Source organism: Bombus vancouverensis, chromosome 17 (assembly GCF_051014615.1).
Source record: "Bombus vancouverensis nearcticus chromosome 17, iyBomVanc1_principal, whole genome shotgun sequence".
NCBI lineage: Eukaryota > Metazoa > Arthropoda > Insecta > Hymenoptera > Apidae > Bombus > Bombus vancouverensis.
Window position 1 is genome coordinate 6268682 of NC_134927.1, and position 17168 is coordinate 6285849.

The window sequence follows — 17168 nt, forward strand, 5'->3', positions numbered from 1 at the left end:
CGCAATTGAATAATCTACAATAATCTACAATAATCGTCGAGAACAATCGTAGGAATTCGGAAACGGCGGGAACCCGCCTGCGCGATCGAGGTGCGCAATAGCATCGATCTCGCCGCGATATCGATAATCGATAGCATGGTCAACGGAACGATGAGGCGCAGGGTGGGGGTATTGCTCTACGCGCGACTTGTACGGGGTGAAGAAGGCCAGTTCGTATTTCGATCGATTGGCAGACGCACGTGTTTACGACACGACACGAGCAACTTTATCGTTTCTTCGCGTTCGTGCTTATACGGAATACAGTTTAATATACTGTCTTCATTCGTCGTCCAAGATGTTCGTAAGCGAAAATCCAAGTTTAAATCGCTGCCATACAAACGGATCTGGGCGTTCGCCAAGGAAGAGTCTAGAAGACCAACATGGCGTCGGAAGCAAGAACGTTATGCGCGGGCATAACGTACGTATTCCTTGTCGGACAACAGAGGCCGGTGAGAATCTTTGGAGAGCCGATAGGACAATAAAGGAGAAAGACAAGGTGGGATACATTATTCTTTATAAGAGAAAATTCTAGTAGAGGCTCGTCTTGTTCCTCCGCGTTCTTCTTCCCGCCTTGCGGCTGGGCATAGCTTTTAACATATTATTCTTTGGTTCACCCTTCCTAGTGGACGCAGAATTACGCTATTTCTTTTTTTGCAATCTTGTAATTTTCAACGTGTTTCGACGTAAAAATCAAGTTTTATGATAGTGAATTCACTGGTTGGAAAGTTTTGCGTATATAAAATTCAACACTTCTAACGTATTTAGTAGGTCACTTTGACGCCATATTGGCTGAAAATGGTCGACTTTATATACGCATAATTTTAGAACCAGCGAATTCAATACCGTAAAACTTGCATTTTCGGATTTTACACGTCGGAAACTACAAGATTCTAGATTAAAAAAGTCGATAATTTTGCGCCCCCCAAATAAATGCTATACGTGGACCTTTTAGCTCGGTAACATAATTATTTTTGGTCGAAGGCTATATTTACTATAAGTACGTACCGAATAGAATATTAAATTTAGGATTTTTTCCATCCAAACTACGAATAATATCGGTTAGACTACAGTATTTTTCCCTTATGTAAGATTTTATTGGCTAAATCGATTTGAATACTGATAATAACGCGATATTCAGTTACTTCGTACACAGCATGTGTTTAAATAAATAACAAAAGTTTGTTCTCGACGATTCGATAATTTTCGAATATGTTATCGAGGAGATGATCCTAAATAACTTTTTCACATACGTATAACACCTTCGGTCGACCTAGTTTTTTCGAGACATTCGCAAAAAACTGTCAATACTAGGTGGACATCGAATCCTGCTCGTTTTTTGTATCTGTGACACGGTCAAAAACACAAACATTGCCGACACGTTTGCCGTTTGAAGATCTCTTTACATCCATCAGCCATCGATGTCCTCGTCTCTTTCTACATATTAAACACTGCGAGTCGAAATAAACAACCTCTGTGTAAGCCTCGTTTATAACTGCGCATGCGAGTGTCCGCGTTGTCATTCAACACAAAGAAAATTATGTATAATATATATTTTTTAATTCATTCTGTACATCTGTTATTATTTTACACGCACATTGCCGAGCGATATAATAATGTAATATAATATGATATAGTATGATTACATATCTGGCAACACAGATATATTATAATATAAATTTATAGATAGAATTTACTGTAGTGATTAACTAAATTCTATGGATATCGATATATAGGTCAATATTTTTCAATAAATTTCAATCCTCTTACAATTGAATACACCATTCGATTGCAGGCTTATAAAATTTAGTATGTTTAATGGTTTCGCAACTAAGGAATGCGGATTTTGTCATTGATTTGTATCGACGAAATCCGCATTTTCTTGCTTGCCAACCCAAAAAATTCCATATTTTCATAAACTTTGCCAAATGGATGATAAATTGGTTCTTAAACGTCTTTGTGTATTTTATGTATATTTTAAATACGTTTTAAATACAAATATGTAATAGTATTGTTTTGAGCGTGTTGAGATCGTAATTTCAAACTGGAAGAAAAAGGAATACTCGGATATTTCAGAATTTAATTTTCAGTTTTTTTTTTTGTGATGTAACAATTCTTTATAGAAAGTTTCTGTCGCTACAAAATTTTATGCTTCAATCGTGTATCTCAGCTCGCATTTATGCACACATGTCGCACATAAAATCACGATTTCTTCCCTCCTTTTTTTTTCTTTCTTTCTTTTTCTTTTCATTAGACGATACAGGCCATAAAACGTGCCAACGAAATCGAAGCTTCAAATGCTTGCTGTAAAATTTCAATTTGAACACAGTCTTTGCTTTCCTTTTTTGCCGTCTACGCTGCCATCTGATACATAGCTCGGGATAGAGAGGAGGCTATAGATTGCGTGGGACTTGGTTCCAATATTTTTTCGTTTCATCGAAACATTCTGTGTATCACACTAGAATTTTCGTTGCAAACATTTGTTACAATTCCCCCTGCTACGATCGATTTTAGTATAGCTATATCTAATTCTGAATGTTTAACGTCTGTTAACAAAGCCCATTAAAAAATCGTAGAAGTTCCTTGCGGCTATTCACGAAATAAAAGAAGCTGCGAATTTAATATCAAATTTAGTCTCATTACTTCGTATGCGTTTTGTGTATTCCTTTGAATTTTATTTAATATTATCTAGAATAATATTTGCTTCGGATATATAAATATTAAATAGATAATACATCTCTGCTAAAGAGCAATATTTTGTAACAATTTGTTTACGATATTGACTTGTAAATTCTTGCTAACTCGCGTCACAAACGAACAAAACTTACGGCTAATAGCTGAGGTATGTCGGTACCGGAAACTTGTATAAAGTTTCATATACGAGGTGTGACGATAAAGTTTCGAGAATAATCCTATTTCCATCAAAGTTGCGAGAAAGTAAGTAGACAGTTACGTGTCTCTACTGTGAAGCTTGATCCTTCCTCTACCGGCATGCCAAAGAGAAACATTGTCAATTGTTTTAGTCGTGTAAAAGTTGGTTCCTGTAAAAACGAGTCGATGGTCAATACGAAAACTGAAACGCCATTCAGAACAAAAATTCTGATAAAATTTTTGGTGGATAGCGATTAAACGTGGACAAAGACTTTCAAAAAAATTGACCAACGCTAAAGCTACATACCTCTTTTTTTCGATTGGTCAAACAGATAGATATTAATACCGTAGTAAATTAAATATCTTTTTATTTAACTTTGCATTTTTCATTTAATTAAATGTGTCCAGAAATAATATCCAGAATAATTTCTAACTTCGTTAATATTATTTTGTATCGTGTATATCGTAAGTTACGTTGCAAATACCAATTATCTTTGCAACATATCTCGTATATTGCATTGTATATTACTTGAATTTAATTAATTGAAGTAAATATTATAAGATGGTAAAATAATTCAGCTGTATTGCTCGTGGCTCAAGTGGTACGTAATACACAGTATTCAACATTGAGATTAATACCGAGCTCCAAATTATTTGTTACTTTATTCGATAAAGTTGATCAAAGTTGAAAATTATCTGATCTTCGCACAAAATAGGATTAGTTAATACGACTGATTCTCCAAAAGTTTTATTGTTTATCTTTATTTCAAATAAGGTTTGTCCAAGTCTAGTGTAAACATATATCCAACACCGTTTCTTGAACTTTTTCCATTCGCGACTTCGCTTACGTACATAAAAAGGTACGCGAAATAAATAAATAAATGAAACACTAATCGCCAACAAATCCGAGAAATTTAATTTGAAACGATACTTCGACGACAGATAATTCGCATTTGAATCGAAGAAACCAATGCAATTTAACACATTTACGTAACAAGTAGTTCATGAACGATGATTTCATTTTTTCTGAAATACTTACGTAAAGCGAAATTTGTTCTCGGAGATTGGGCTACCGACTCGAACAAGATCGCCTGTTGCTCGTACGGTGCAAGTCTGTATCGAATCTATTTAGTCAGAATATGATTGGAATCTCGTCGCTGTACCAGTTTATAAGCAATCTCGAGATACAGGCAATGTCACGTCTGCAGGCGACTTAGATGGTTTCCGTAGGATCCCGAACAACCTGTCCACTTTGATAACTATGTAGAAGGTTAGCAAGGTAGCGCTGTAGGTCAACCGAAGTACCAGGCCCAAGGGGAAACGATCGTCGTGCTCGCGAATTGCTCGTCTACTGCGCCAAGGCTTTATAACGCGTCTCTAGAGTTTTCGTAGCTTGCAACTACCAGAAACGCTGGTCCGCGTTGTTGCATTTTCTCTTTCGTATCGAACACGCTCGACATTTTGAATTTTATTTCAGATAGCGACACGAGGATACGTCGTAAGTTCTTATCTAGTTCGGTTACAGTTCTTGCTTATTTGCTTGTTCCACATCGATTCCTTCGAACGAATATCATTGTACCCTTTTACGTTTATCTTCTCGTCGATTGCACCTTAATACCCTGACATGCGTAGATAACTTGCTCAGGTAAAATACACGTTCCCTACGTAGTTTCAACCGAACGTCTCTGAAATCGTGCAATTACCTTTACACTTCGAGTAGAAAGCGAATCGCATTTGCGTATCATTTTATTTTTAAGACGGTGTAGCGTGTTTCCTGATAATTGTTACCGATTCTGTCAACTTCGCTGATTCACCGGAATTGGTAATTCTCATTGCTTGACCTAAATACGAAAAGACAGAAAATTGTTGACCTGGATATTTGAAAAATACTTTTTCGATCGCCAATTAACGCCCGAAGCTAGCACGAAATAAACAATTCAATAAAAAAAAAAGAGAAAAAAGAAAACGAGGTAAAAGGAATATTTCCACTCGACGAATCGAATATTCCTGTTCTTCGAAAAATAAAATAGAAAACCGACGATCGCTGGCCTCCATCAGCGAAGTTATAAACCTGCTAATTATTACCCTGTCCGTGAAACCGGGAAATCCAATGCCCGACATCGATCTCGGCACAGTTATACGATGTTTGGCGACACTTTGCACGCGATATGCGATCGATAGCCGCGCTCAGTCGATTCTAATCGACAGCCCTCAACGCGTTTTTGCTCGTTAGCGACGCTGTTCGAAAGAAAAGCGAGAGAGAAGCGATAAGACGGAAGGAAAGTGGTAGAGAGAAGAAAGACGGCGGCTAGGAAGGGGAACGAGGGAGACGAGAATCAAGCGATTTCCTTTTGTTACAGGCATAATCACAGGGAGTGGCGGCGGAGGAAGAGATCGGTACAGCGGTGGTTCCGCTTCCGCTTTGAGCTGCGGCGGTGAGAAACTCCGCGAGGACAAACAAGGGAGGATGCTGGATGGCAAGACTGGGATCAGAAGAGAGAAGGAAGAGGACACGAAGAGCGCGGACAACGTTTCCAGGGGTGCTATACCTTCCAGGCAGAGCCTCCTGGAACTGGTCAGCAGCAAATGCATGAGCCGCCACACGCCCACTCATCATTATTATCATCAGCAACAGCAGGTCAGTACGACGTTCGACAGTCACGAGGCAAGATGCCCAAATCCGCCAGTTCGGAGGATCGCGAAACTTTGGCCTAACTTATACAGAGGATATACAGGGTGGGCGTACGACTAAACGGGATCGTCTAAATATCTGCGTTATTTGTCGTCGTATAAGAAACTCGAGGAGAAAGTTGCACTCTCTCAGAAAGCACGTTTGGGTACTAGTAATATATAGTTTTTATTTTCTTCTTTTTGGTGATCCCTTTTTTACGAGATTTTCAAATCACCGATATTTGGTTCGGAGATCAGGCGAAAGTAACTTCTTTCGATCAGAACTGTCGTTCGGTAGAAAACCTAACGCTGTCATAGCGAGTCGTAACGCAAAATTGGAAACCAACCGAATGTCGAGGGGTAATTGCACCCCCTTAGAGTGAATTTGGGTAGCAGAAAAAAAATTGCGCGATACGCGTCTGCGTATCCTCCCTATACACATATTGCCGTGAGTTTCAAAGTTTTCTGAATTTGCAGGTTGACGATGTTACCTTGTCGGTTCGTCTATTCCGCGAGTGTTTCGCTGATTGCATCGATAGTAGGCTTGACGCTAATTGCGTTATTAAGTCCGACGATGGGATTAATCCTGGTACGTGTTCCGCGAGTTAGAACCGATCCAATAATCGCGTGGCTTTTCAGTACGATCGAGCGAGTTTAATAAATTGGAGCGGTATAATTGAGCGGCTAGAGATACGTGATGCGAAGCTTCTGCAGGGAATTTTTGCTCTTTGGAATGTTCTTCTCGCGTTTTGTTAGCGATCTAGCGAAATTACATTATCAATCAAACGTCCTGCTAAATTTCCACTGAAACGAGGAATTGCCACGTCGAAGAAAGAAATATTACAAGAGCATTTGCTCGAATAAACGCTTCATCCCCGTTAGCGTTGCCAACACGCGGTATTCGCGATTTATTCGACGTTATGGGAGCCATTTATGCACATGCGACTAGATCGTACCGCCTCGTGAAAACACGTGCAACCACAGCTGCGTTCAAACCACATGTATATTTGCAACTTGACGTGGGAACAACTGTTCTCTAATGTCAGCGGAGCATGGAGTTTGTTTAGCGCGTGATATTTCTTCATTTTCGCTGGTAATAGGCTTAGCAATAAATAAACGCGTCTTTGATCGTCGTATCATAGAAACGTAGTTTCAGAAACAGTTTGTTCAATTTAATTTCGCCTTATCGTTACGAAGAGAAAGTAACTTTATCAATTTACTTCTCCTTCGTGTTTCTACCTCTTCGGATGTCTTCTCGTCTCGAACAATTTTATTCGTGAAAAGCGTAGAACACACGAAAGATGGAAAAATATGAATGGAAGCAAGTTAAATTTACGTGTCATTGAAGACGAATGTTAACGAAACTGGAAACAGAGCACTCTCCGGTTGCGAATCTTGATTTGCATCCCTTATTCGAACATTCTACTTTCATTACACTCGTCAGAAATCCATCGAACCTCGAATCAACCTTTAGTCGCACCACTTCGTTCGATGCTTCCTTCGTCCGACCGTATCATGCCAGTGCTCTTCCATTCTTTTCAGCCAGCGTATTGTCTCTTAATTTCCTTCGCAGTGCCATTGTGTCAACGAAGACGACCTCCATTGTTCGTGCGAAAGCTACAGAAAAAGCAGTGCCTAAACCGGAGTCCGGGTAATCACTGGGAGAAAAAACAATTTCCCAAACGAAGAACAGTAAAAAGATAAGGGAACAAAGAAAGGAAGAAAGAAGGAAAACTCTTCCTGAAGATTTTAAGCAGACTGGCATGACAAAGGGATAAATCCTTCCGGTCGGAAGGACACACAACGGAAGCTCGTTTTTAATCAAATAAATTGTCTGTATCAACTTCTTGGAAGGGCCGCTCTAGACCTTCTCTCAAGAAATCCATTTGATTCCCATCTGCTGTTCTTAGGGTCGCTCCACCTAATAGCCACCGCTGTTGCTTCTTCCATGGAGCCGACAAAGTGGCGTTTAACTCCACTATTCGTATTTTGGGAATCGAAGACACTTTTACCGTGTACTCTGTCATTTGACTTTTTTGGCGAATGATCATCGATACGCTCAAGAAGTATACTTCAAATAAACACTCTTCGAAGTACGAAGATTGTCAGAGTGGTTCAAATGATCGATTCGTGACTTTTCATAGAGATAAATGGATGATCGACCGAGGCGTGTCTGTCATCTATTAATTGCAAAATAATTTCTGTATCTTTTTTGGAGGATCCTTAATAGCATAGTGTTTACGGCTAATATTATTCTTTCGTTTGGACAATTGATATAGCGAGTAAATGATAAAAAGAAGGTAAACGATAGAGAAAAATTCATATTATACTTCACTCAGCTTATAGTTTCGCCCTTTATTTAGTTATAGGTTCGCCCTTGCAGCGAATCGCAGAACTGTATCGCAATATCCACGTTCGTTTTAAATTTAAACTCTTTCCCTAACGAAGATGAGCTGAACAACTAAAACGCATTTATCATTGTCCAATCGACTGACGTTTATTTTATTACAATTCAACCGGTGTCTTCTACTACCCCGTTAACGTCCAGAATTTGTTCCGCGAGGCTTTCCTCGGAACTCGACATTCGTATTCGAATTTGCAGAAGTTCGCAACACAAAGTAATCCCGGGACGAGCATAGGCAGCAAGAACTTTATAAGACGTGATATCGAATTTTCCATTCGACTGCACCATGCTTTTCGTTATTATACCCTCCATTTCTTGTTCCTTTCTTTCTAAATGTAACATTTTATTCTACCACTGTAAATTTTCCCTCCGTTTATTTTAAAACCAAACACTCACTGTGGAATTGCGTACCAAAGGGTTTGTATGCTCGTGAGTAATAATAATAAGAAGAAAAATCCTACGAATATGTTACAGGTGTACTCGGTACCGCAGCGATATTTCAGTTCGTCCCGCGACTCGCTTCAGGGGGCTTACGTGAATCGCGGCGCCAGTGAGTTCGACCTAAGCCGCAAACCGAAGAGGAGGGACCAGCTGAGGGGCAGATTCAAGCTGCCATACACCGTCGCGCTCACTTCCTCGCGCGACCAGTCGCACCTGCACACGCCAGCATCCGTCAATCATCTCAGCAATAGCAGCTGTAACGGCACCGAGACGTGAGTATCCGATCGCGTCGTATTCGCTCGAGACACCGTCCCCTACCATCGCTAGGATCTACGGGCACCCGAATTTTTCAGCACTCGGATACGCCAGCTCGATTGATACCCGAGTACCCGAATAAGCAATCAGAAAATGAGCTGTTGGTTATATTATATTACATTATATTATATCATAAATTTAAGCAAAGTTGGTCCCCCGAATCTATTAATTCGAGCGTAGAAGAAAAGCTTCTCGTACGTATATTTGAGTAATCACGAAAGAAAAGTCGAATCCGGATATTCTAGTACTCGGATACCTGGATCTTCAGGCTCATATCCTGTTCTTCAGCGGGAGGATAACAACGAGTACTCCGAGTGCTTGGATACTCGGGTAATAAGGGCTGTGCTTGAAGCGAGTCAACTTGGATCAAAGCTATAGTCAATCGGCTGCTGCGAGAACTATAAACGCTTTCTTTGTCACCAAGGTTCGAACTTGTGGTACAACGATGATATAAATCTACAACGTAACTTGCGCGAAGAAAATGTGAAGTAAACGCGGAGAATTATTAGAAAATCATTAAAATATTCAAGCGTTTGTCTCATCTGTGCGCTGCGTTCTTCGCGCTCTCTCGCTCCCGTCGATACGCTTCCGCGTGACTTTTACGGACCACTCGTTCGTCTGAGCTATGTACGCGCTCCGAGGCACGGTTACGCGACTCGAGTCACTTTGACACAGCCGGATAAACGGAAAGTTAGGTGTCTGGTTGTCGTATCCAAGGCAAGTTCGTTTTGCGCTCGTGTATTCTATGCCAGGCCTGTTGTCTGCAGCACGTGACACAGACCAATGCCTGCAGTGCACGAATGCATCCGCAGCGGCGTGAAATGGCGAATGTACGGTGGTGAGCCGGGGGCGTAATTTTTGTCGGTCGTTACTCAGGCATGGTGTGTTTGACGGCAGGAAATCTAGCGTTCGATGGTAACCTGAAGTGGTAAATATCTAGCAACAAACGCTCGTGCTACGTGAAAACGTCGAGTGCACGCGTTGTGGCATGGAACAAACGTTGGAATCCGGCTGTGAGCTGGAACGAATGGTAATCCTGGTAGCATGGATTATTTGAAAAGTATTTGACTCTAACAACCATTTCTTGTAAAGCGCGCGTGCACTGCTGTCCATTACGTTAGCTACCAGCAACTCGGCGCCACTTTGTCGCGAAAACGTGGACCTAGGAATCGGCTTTGCAATCGAGTAACGTGTTGTAACGATATTCGATTTATGCGAATAGAAATTCATCGAGGAACAGGGACGTGGAGCAACATATTTTTGCAAAAGAATCGAAAGCTTATTTCTTATAATTTTTCTACAGCCTGATCAATTTTGAAGCAATTTCCAATATGCATCGCAGGCTGGTTTATACACGTTTCGCGATAATAAATTGTTCGATGTTTTCCACCTGGTGATTTCCTATCAGAACAAACGATACAGTCCCGTTCTCTTTCCTCCACGTTGGCAATATGTAGTTTATTCTAGCGAATTGCAGGTTTCTTTTATTTATCTATTTTTCGATATAGAGGTATAAAATTCATGTAAACAGACACAGATTTTCAAAAATAATATTGCCGCATCGCAGGATAAGATAATGGAATTGTGCGAATTTCTAGAAAAGCTATTTCCTCGCTTTAGTGTAACTATACTAGTAGAAAGGGATTGCATGACAGAATAAAATGATGGCAACTTCAGAGTAATTTTCTATTAAAGAATATACATATATATATATATATTTAAAATTTATCTCCAATGAAACGATAAGATCTTTCGGCAAACTTCTGTAAAGCTTCGTTATATAATTTTGATCCAAGTTTCGTCGGCGTTGTAAAATCGCTTCTTTCAGTTCGGAAACAGCATTACATTGCTTCCATTATGCTGCTTCGTACAATAGCCTATTAAGTCTTCCCCAGGCGATTTTCTATGATATTAAGATCTTCGGATCTTTCTGCCCAATTTAAAACACGTAATATATCTTCTATTTATTATATTTGTATCCCTTGAGAACGCTATTAGAGAACGTTAAAAAATGGAAGAAGAAGAAAAGCATATAATCGTAAAATACTCGTATCCAGGTTGGACGCGTGTTGGAGATTCCAAGATAGCGTTCGTCTCGCAAAACGAAACTGTACATTTATTCACGCGATTCGATGCATTTCTCAATCCTCTAGAAAAAAAAATATTAAACTACTTGGTTCGAAAAACGACCTAGTACGAAAGATATTTCAACTTTAATCCTGTAAAATGTCCCGCGCACTCGGACACGGAGATCATTCTGAAAGTTAAAGTACGAAATCCGATTGCGAAATTAAAAAAAAGGAAAGCATCGTTGCGCGATTACGAACTTTCGAAACCCGAGTATCTCTGGTTTCGAGCGTCCTCGTATTAAAATATTGTAAAACTTCATCGCGTGCAATTTCTTCGGAAAAGCGAATTTGCTCGATTTTCGTACCAAGCTGCTCGTTTGTCGCGTTATGTTTTCACGAGTCATTGTGCTGTTAATTTTCCATAGTAGGTATACGGCGCAGCAACAGCAGCAACAACGCGGTAATAGAGGCTACCCTGGACAAGCAGGAACAAAGGGTTTTCGTACGGGTGCCCCTAATTGGTCCTTCATCTTCGATCCCGCGGGACGTCTCTGTTATTACTGGTCAATGGTGGTCTCCCTTGCCTTTCTCTACAACTTCTGGGTCATCATCTACAGGGTCGCCTTCCAAGAGATAAACGGTCAGTCCTTTGCACCGCGACTCGACAGATTCCATGCGAACGTTCCACAGGCGTTTTCGCCTATGTTAAGTTTACAGCGATTGACAAAGTATTAATTATATTTTTATCGTGCCTTATTTCACCCTTTTACAGCAGAAATTCTAATTGATCCTTTAGACGGGCAGCTTCGAAGAAGGTGAATTTAGTTAAACGTAGATGTTTCTCTTGACAATTTTCGTGATTTAAGAAATTGGTCAGCTTATTATGCTGTTCGTCCGTAAATATAATAAAAAGTAATTTGCATACGCGTGCGTTCAGTGCGGACGGAGATGCGCTGTCGGAATGGAAATATGAAACAAGTGTGGAATTCAATTTTATTTATTTTTATTTTCTTTTAATATTTGTTTAAATCGACAATACAATTCCATGGTACACGTAAAAGTGCGATTTTAACGAAGAAAGATTTGCTCCTTTATCGGGAAATGGAGAATAGAAGAATAAGAAAATAACTCGACTTACCGAAGATAATCCTATCAGATATATGTATGTGTAAAGCTTCGTGAAAATTATTGAAAATCATCGTAGACCAGATATTTTATTATCGAGACAATTTGAGTTTTCAGAATTAAAATTACTTTGATTTTCTCGTTTATCTCCTTAAGAAATGATTCTTAGCGATTCGCCGGAGCTAAAGAAAGAAAGAAAACGTAACATCCCATTGCTCGCCTCCAAGTAAATGCTTCACTTAGTGCAAAGCTTCGTACAAAAAAACGGTGGATTCGTAGAATTAAAAGCTTAAAAAGCTCTCACTTATAGACTTATAGGATTATGTATGCTAGTCTCGAATTGTTTAAAGAGTTTAACTTGGGATTGCTTATATGAGAATATACTTTAACATCTCGATATTAATGCGAGGTATAATTCATTAAATCGATTGGACTATCACATTTGTATCTGTAATTATCTGATAGGAAAAAAGTATTATTGATATCTAATAGCGTGTAAGAATCGTATGGTTTAAAAATGCTGACGTATCTAAAATGGAAATGTGATTTTATGTTATTTAGGCGAAACGCGCTGGGTGTGGTTCTGCTTGGACTACTTTTCCGATTTTTTATACGTGCTGGACATAGTGTTTCACATTCGAACCGGGTACTTAGAGGACGGTGTCTTGCAAACGGACGCGACGAAGCTGCGAAATCACTATACAAACAGCACTACGTTTTACATGGACATCCTGTGCCTGTTGCCCCTCGACTTTTTATACTTATCTATAGGATTCAACAGTATACTTCGAGGTTTTAGGCTCGTGAAAATATACCGGTGAGTGCGAATCTTGATTTGTTGCACATTCCACGAACAAGCCGACAGAATATCTTACGTTTAATCAACGCGTTAAATCGATTTATATTTAATCTTTAATTTTAACAGTCGGTAGAGAATCGCAACGATCGGGTAAGATATTTGACACGAAATTGAAACGAGAAGTCGCGCGTATCAATGGAATAATCTCTGTATATTTCGACGAAGCTTGAGACGCGTTTCGACGTTAGAAAAGTATCATTGGGTGAGAAACGATGCAAGTTTTGCTTAACCATATACCGAATAGAGGTTGTCGAACTATGCTCGTGTATTGACCACGTTCCGTTTATCACCTACTTTCCTCTCCTCGTCTTTTTCCTTTAGAAAGTTTCCTAGGATAGCGCAAAACAATCGAATGCTCAAACTTTCTTACGACACTTGCGAGGGCACGTTATTTTTGGATCCTTCGCTCGAGCTGACTCTCTCTCGCCACTTTTACAAGTCTGTCCGTATTAAACTCGAAATTCTGCGTAAACATTGTCGCTTCATGAATGACAAGAACGTAACAAAATTATACTCTGAATATCGGACGAAACAATAGCTACCCGATCATTGCCTGGAATAAATTATGCTCGAATTACGTCTGAAACGCACGGTACAGAGCGAACGTAGAATCTGATGTCTCTGAAAATATGCCAAAGCTGATCTAGACCCTTACTCGAGCTTTCCATTCGATTGACGAAGGAAAACACCGTGACGAGCATGTTGTAATCTCACGCGATCTTCTTTGTTGCATTGTCACACACAGGTTCTGGGCGTTCATGGACAGAACCGAGCGACACACCAACTATCCGAATTTATTCCGCTCCACATCCTTGATACATTATTTACTGGTGATCTTTCACTGGAACGGGTGCCTCTATCACATTATCGATAAGAACAACGGCTTCGGCAGTAAGAACTGGGTATTCAGCGACTCGGAGACGGCGGACGTGGTGAAGAAATATTTGCAGAGCTACTACTGGTGCACGCTGGCCCTCACCACCATCGGTGACCTGCCCAGGTAATTCGATTTTCCTCTGCCTGTTTCGTCGCACTGTATTTCCGTCCACGCTGCTTACCGCGAGAGAATCAAGAGCTTTGCTCGAATCCCGAATGTTATAAAGTAGAAGAGATGTTTAAAGTAGAGAGATGTTTAAAAATGGCCATTTTTGGTCCTCCTTGAGAGCGAGAAATTCTCGCAGGACGTTCTAGAGCGTCTAACGTTGCAGGTAATTCGATTTCTCCCTATTTCACTGTATTGTCGTCCGCGCTGCCTTCCGCGGAAGGATCACGAGTTTTGCTGGAATCTCCAACGTTATAAAATGACCACTCTTGGTCCTCTTTGCGAGCAAACAATTCTCACAGCAGATTATTTGGAAACAGGTTTCAAGGAACAAAATATCTCATACTGCGATAGGAGAATTGAGAAAGATAAGTAAAGCTTAAAGACGGAAATGTTCTGTATCTCAGAGATTTGCGTTGGAATGGAATATAACCGCGATAAACGTGCGAAGCACCTTCGAGGTGCCGATGTCGCGTGTACGTGCAGCCAACGAAAAAACAAAAAGCGAAAGACATAAAAAGAAGAGACGTAATATGAAATATTCCTGTCCGTTTAGTACACCGTTTCGAAAGCTTCTCTGCTCGTTTGTTCCTCGCGAAAGCCGGATCGTTTCTACGTTTATGTCGATCTCCTTCGATCGTCGATGTTCAACTAGCTCTAAAATCTAAAATCAGTCTAAAAATGTCTCTAAAATCAGTAGGAAGACGAACGAATGGTAAAACTTAGCGATTTAAGCGATGCGCATAAAATGCTTTGGTAGTTGGCTTTGAAGAATTGGAAGACGAAAGGAAATCACGCTTTTCCATTTCGCTTTGCAGGCCGAGAAGCAAGGGCGAGTATCTGTTCGTGATAGCTCAGCTGCTGTTTGGTCTGCTGCTGTTCGCCACGGTGCTGGGACACGTGGCCAACATCGTCACTTCCGTCAGCGCGGCCAGGAAGGAGTTTCAGGGTGAGTGAAAAGCAAATCCAATTATTTCGCTCGCGCTTGCTTCTCTTTCATAGCGAAAAAATCGCGCGCCACGGACTACGATCTGAATTATGCCAGGCGCGATTGTTCCGTTTTGAGAAACGTTCGTTGCACGCCACTGATTGATCGTACAAAGAGCGTGCGCCTTGTGATTTGCCTTAAACACGGGACAAAGGAGGACCTTTCTGTTCGTACACACGCGGCGGTTGAACGTATCCAGCGCGATACGCACGTGAAAACTTGCTACGACACGTGTTCAGATATTTCGCTTAACGAGAAACGAAATAAGACGTTAAGTTGTTTCGCGAGAGTGCGAGGAACGCGAATGGGAGTTACCTAACGACGCGGTCATCCCGCTTGTAAATTAAAATTCAGCGCTGCGCAGCGACGAAGATGGCCACCGCAACATCTGCGATGGCCAGAAAGGGCCAGGAAGCTTGTACAAATGCGACGGCAAACCGCATTCTTAATTATAAAACTCGACTGCTACTCGCAGTTTCCGCCACGCTTACTCTCCAGAGAGAGGGAGAGAGAGAGAGAGAAGCTGGCTTTCACGAACCTGATTGCTCTGCACGGTTAACAGAGGCGGGATGAAATTTGCAAACTACACTTTCGTCTTTCGTTCGGACCGAGAAACGTGTTATTTCGCGTGCTGTGCGAGACCCGGTTAAATCGAAGTAAACGGTGCACTTTGACGATGCAAAATAGCAGTTTCGCGAGCATCTCTGCCCACCGGGCAACTCTATAATGCCTTTGCACATTGTCCTTTCCGTGGACCAAGGGCCACGATATTGCCCCTGTGTTTGGCTACCTTGTGGGGCAGCTGGAAATTTTCATGTCTTCATACCTGTCCACTAACTTTCAGTTCGGTTATACAATGCTAAACACTTGACCGGCTGGAGACGGAAATTCGCGTTTTGCATACTTCACGCGGCATCATCCGGTTCGTTGCGATTTTTAAGGAATTTCATAGAATAGTAAACTTTGCTTAGTACCTGTAAAATCGGTATTAAAGTTGAAAGAACTGCAGATTCTGAGAGAAAATAATTAGAGACGTAATTGCTCGGGGAACATTAACCGGGAAAATAATTTGCGGCGTATTAACACGGAAGAGATTCTCTTTTATCCGGATGAGGCAGCCGTAAGAGGACGAAAATGCCGGGAGACGCTTGTAACAGATTATCCACGAAAGCGAGTGTTTTTTACTCCACCAGCCGTTGATGAATCGCGAGCATTAACTATATTCGCGGCGGGAATGAAAGGAGGCGCAAGAATGAACGCGTACTCTTAATGCAGCCGATAGAACGTCGACGACAAACAAAAATGGACGTGGTTTTACGCAGCGAAATCGCCGGCAGATCCGCGCCCATGATCATTCCGAGATACAGATTGCTCGACTTTTTCTCGCCCGTTGTAAAAACGCATTAAGCAACGTTTTAGTCGGGGATAGGAACACGAAAACAACATTTGCCGTAATTGCAGCTTCTGCCTCGCTTCCTCCACGCCTCTCCGAGAGGATCATTTATGTATATAACCGCGCGATAATTTTGACCCAGCGAGTCGAAAAACGAACAGTGGAAAGCTCGGTCGATCAATGTCCAATGGAAACTTTTTAAATCGCGTGTACACTGAGGAATCTCTCAAGCTCGACCTACGGTCGCAAAGAAATATAGCCAAATATGAAATATATCTATCATTTATATTGGAATATATCAACTGTTTTGTTGTTCGAACGTCGCGCGATCGATTTAATGTGATCGAATTCGACTTTCGACTCCGATTATTTGAATGAAAAAAGCGCGGCTAGAAATCTCTCAAGCTCGATCCACGATAGCAAAGGAAAGTAGTTAAATGTCACTCACAGGGTATGAATGAATGTCACACGATCGAATTCGAGTTTCGACTCCGATTATTTGAATGAAAAAAGCGCGGCTAGAAATCTCTCAAGCTCGATCCACGATAGCAAAGGAAAGTAGTTAAATGTCACACAGGGTCTGAATGAATGTCACACGATCGAATTCGAGTTTCGACTCCGATTATTTGAATGAAAAAAGCGCGGCTAGAAATCTCCCAAGCTCGACCCGCGATAGCAAAGGAAAGGTGACAAATATGATATACTATTTTGTTTTCCGAGTGTCGTACGATCCATTTGATACAGTTAAACTCGAGTTCTGACTTCGATTATTTAAATGAAAAAAAGGACAGCCTTTTTCGTATTAGAAAACGACTTCTTAGGGAGAACACATATTCCCGGAAAAGAAAATGTTCTTCGAAAGAGCTCGTTCTTATAAAGTAATGCTTTTTGGGGATAAATGGGTGCTATGAAGCGACGCATGTTCTTTTCAAAAAGATTTATTTCCCTTGATTGT

At 40.9% G+C, this 17168-nt stretch overlaps 1 protein-coding gene across 2 annotated transcripts in view; it reads left to right on the forward strand.

Moving 5' to 3' along the window:
- Positions 1-235: 235 nt before the first annotated feature.
- LOC117166140 (uncharacterized) overlaps positions 236-17168 on the forward strand; it is a 116086-nt gene continuing 99153 nt past the window's right edge. The window contains exons 1-7 of one of the 2 annotated variants that reach the window (XR_013060535.1): positions 236-535; positions 5268-5545; positions 8456-8694; positions 11235-11446; positions 12493-12748; positions 13536-13790; positions 14651-14781. Coding sequence is in view for 1 of the 2 variants with exons in the window: in XM_076625948.1 (XP_076482063.1) it covers positions 5375-5545; positions 8456-8694; positions 11232-11446; positions 12493-12748; positions 13536-13790; positions 14651-14781 (1267 nt within the window). In the remaining variant the exon portion in view is untranslated. Of the gene's footprint in view, positions 536-5267; positions 5546-8455; positions 8695-11231; positions 11447-12492; positions 12749-13535; positions 13791-14650; positions 14782-17168 lie in introns of both variants that reach the window. The other variant, XM_076625948.1, reaches the window with a different exon arrangement.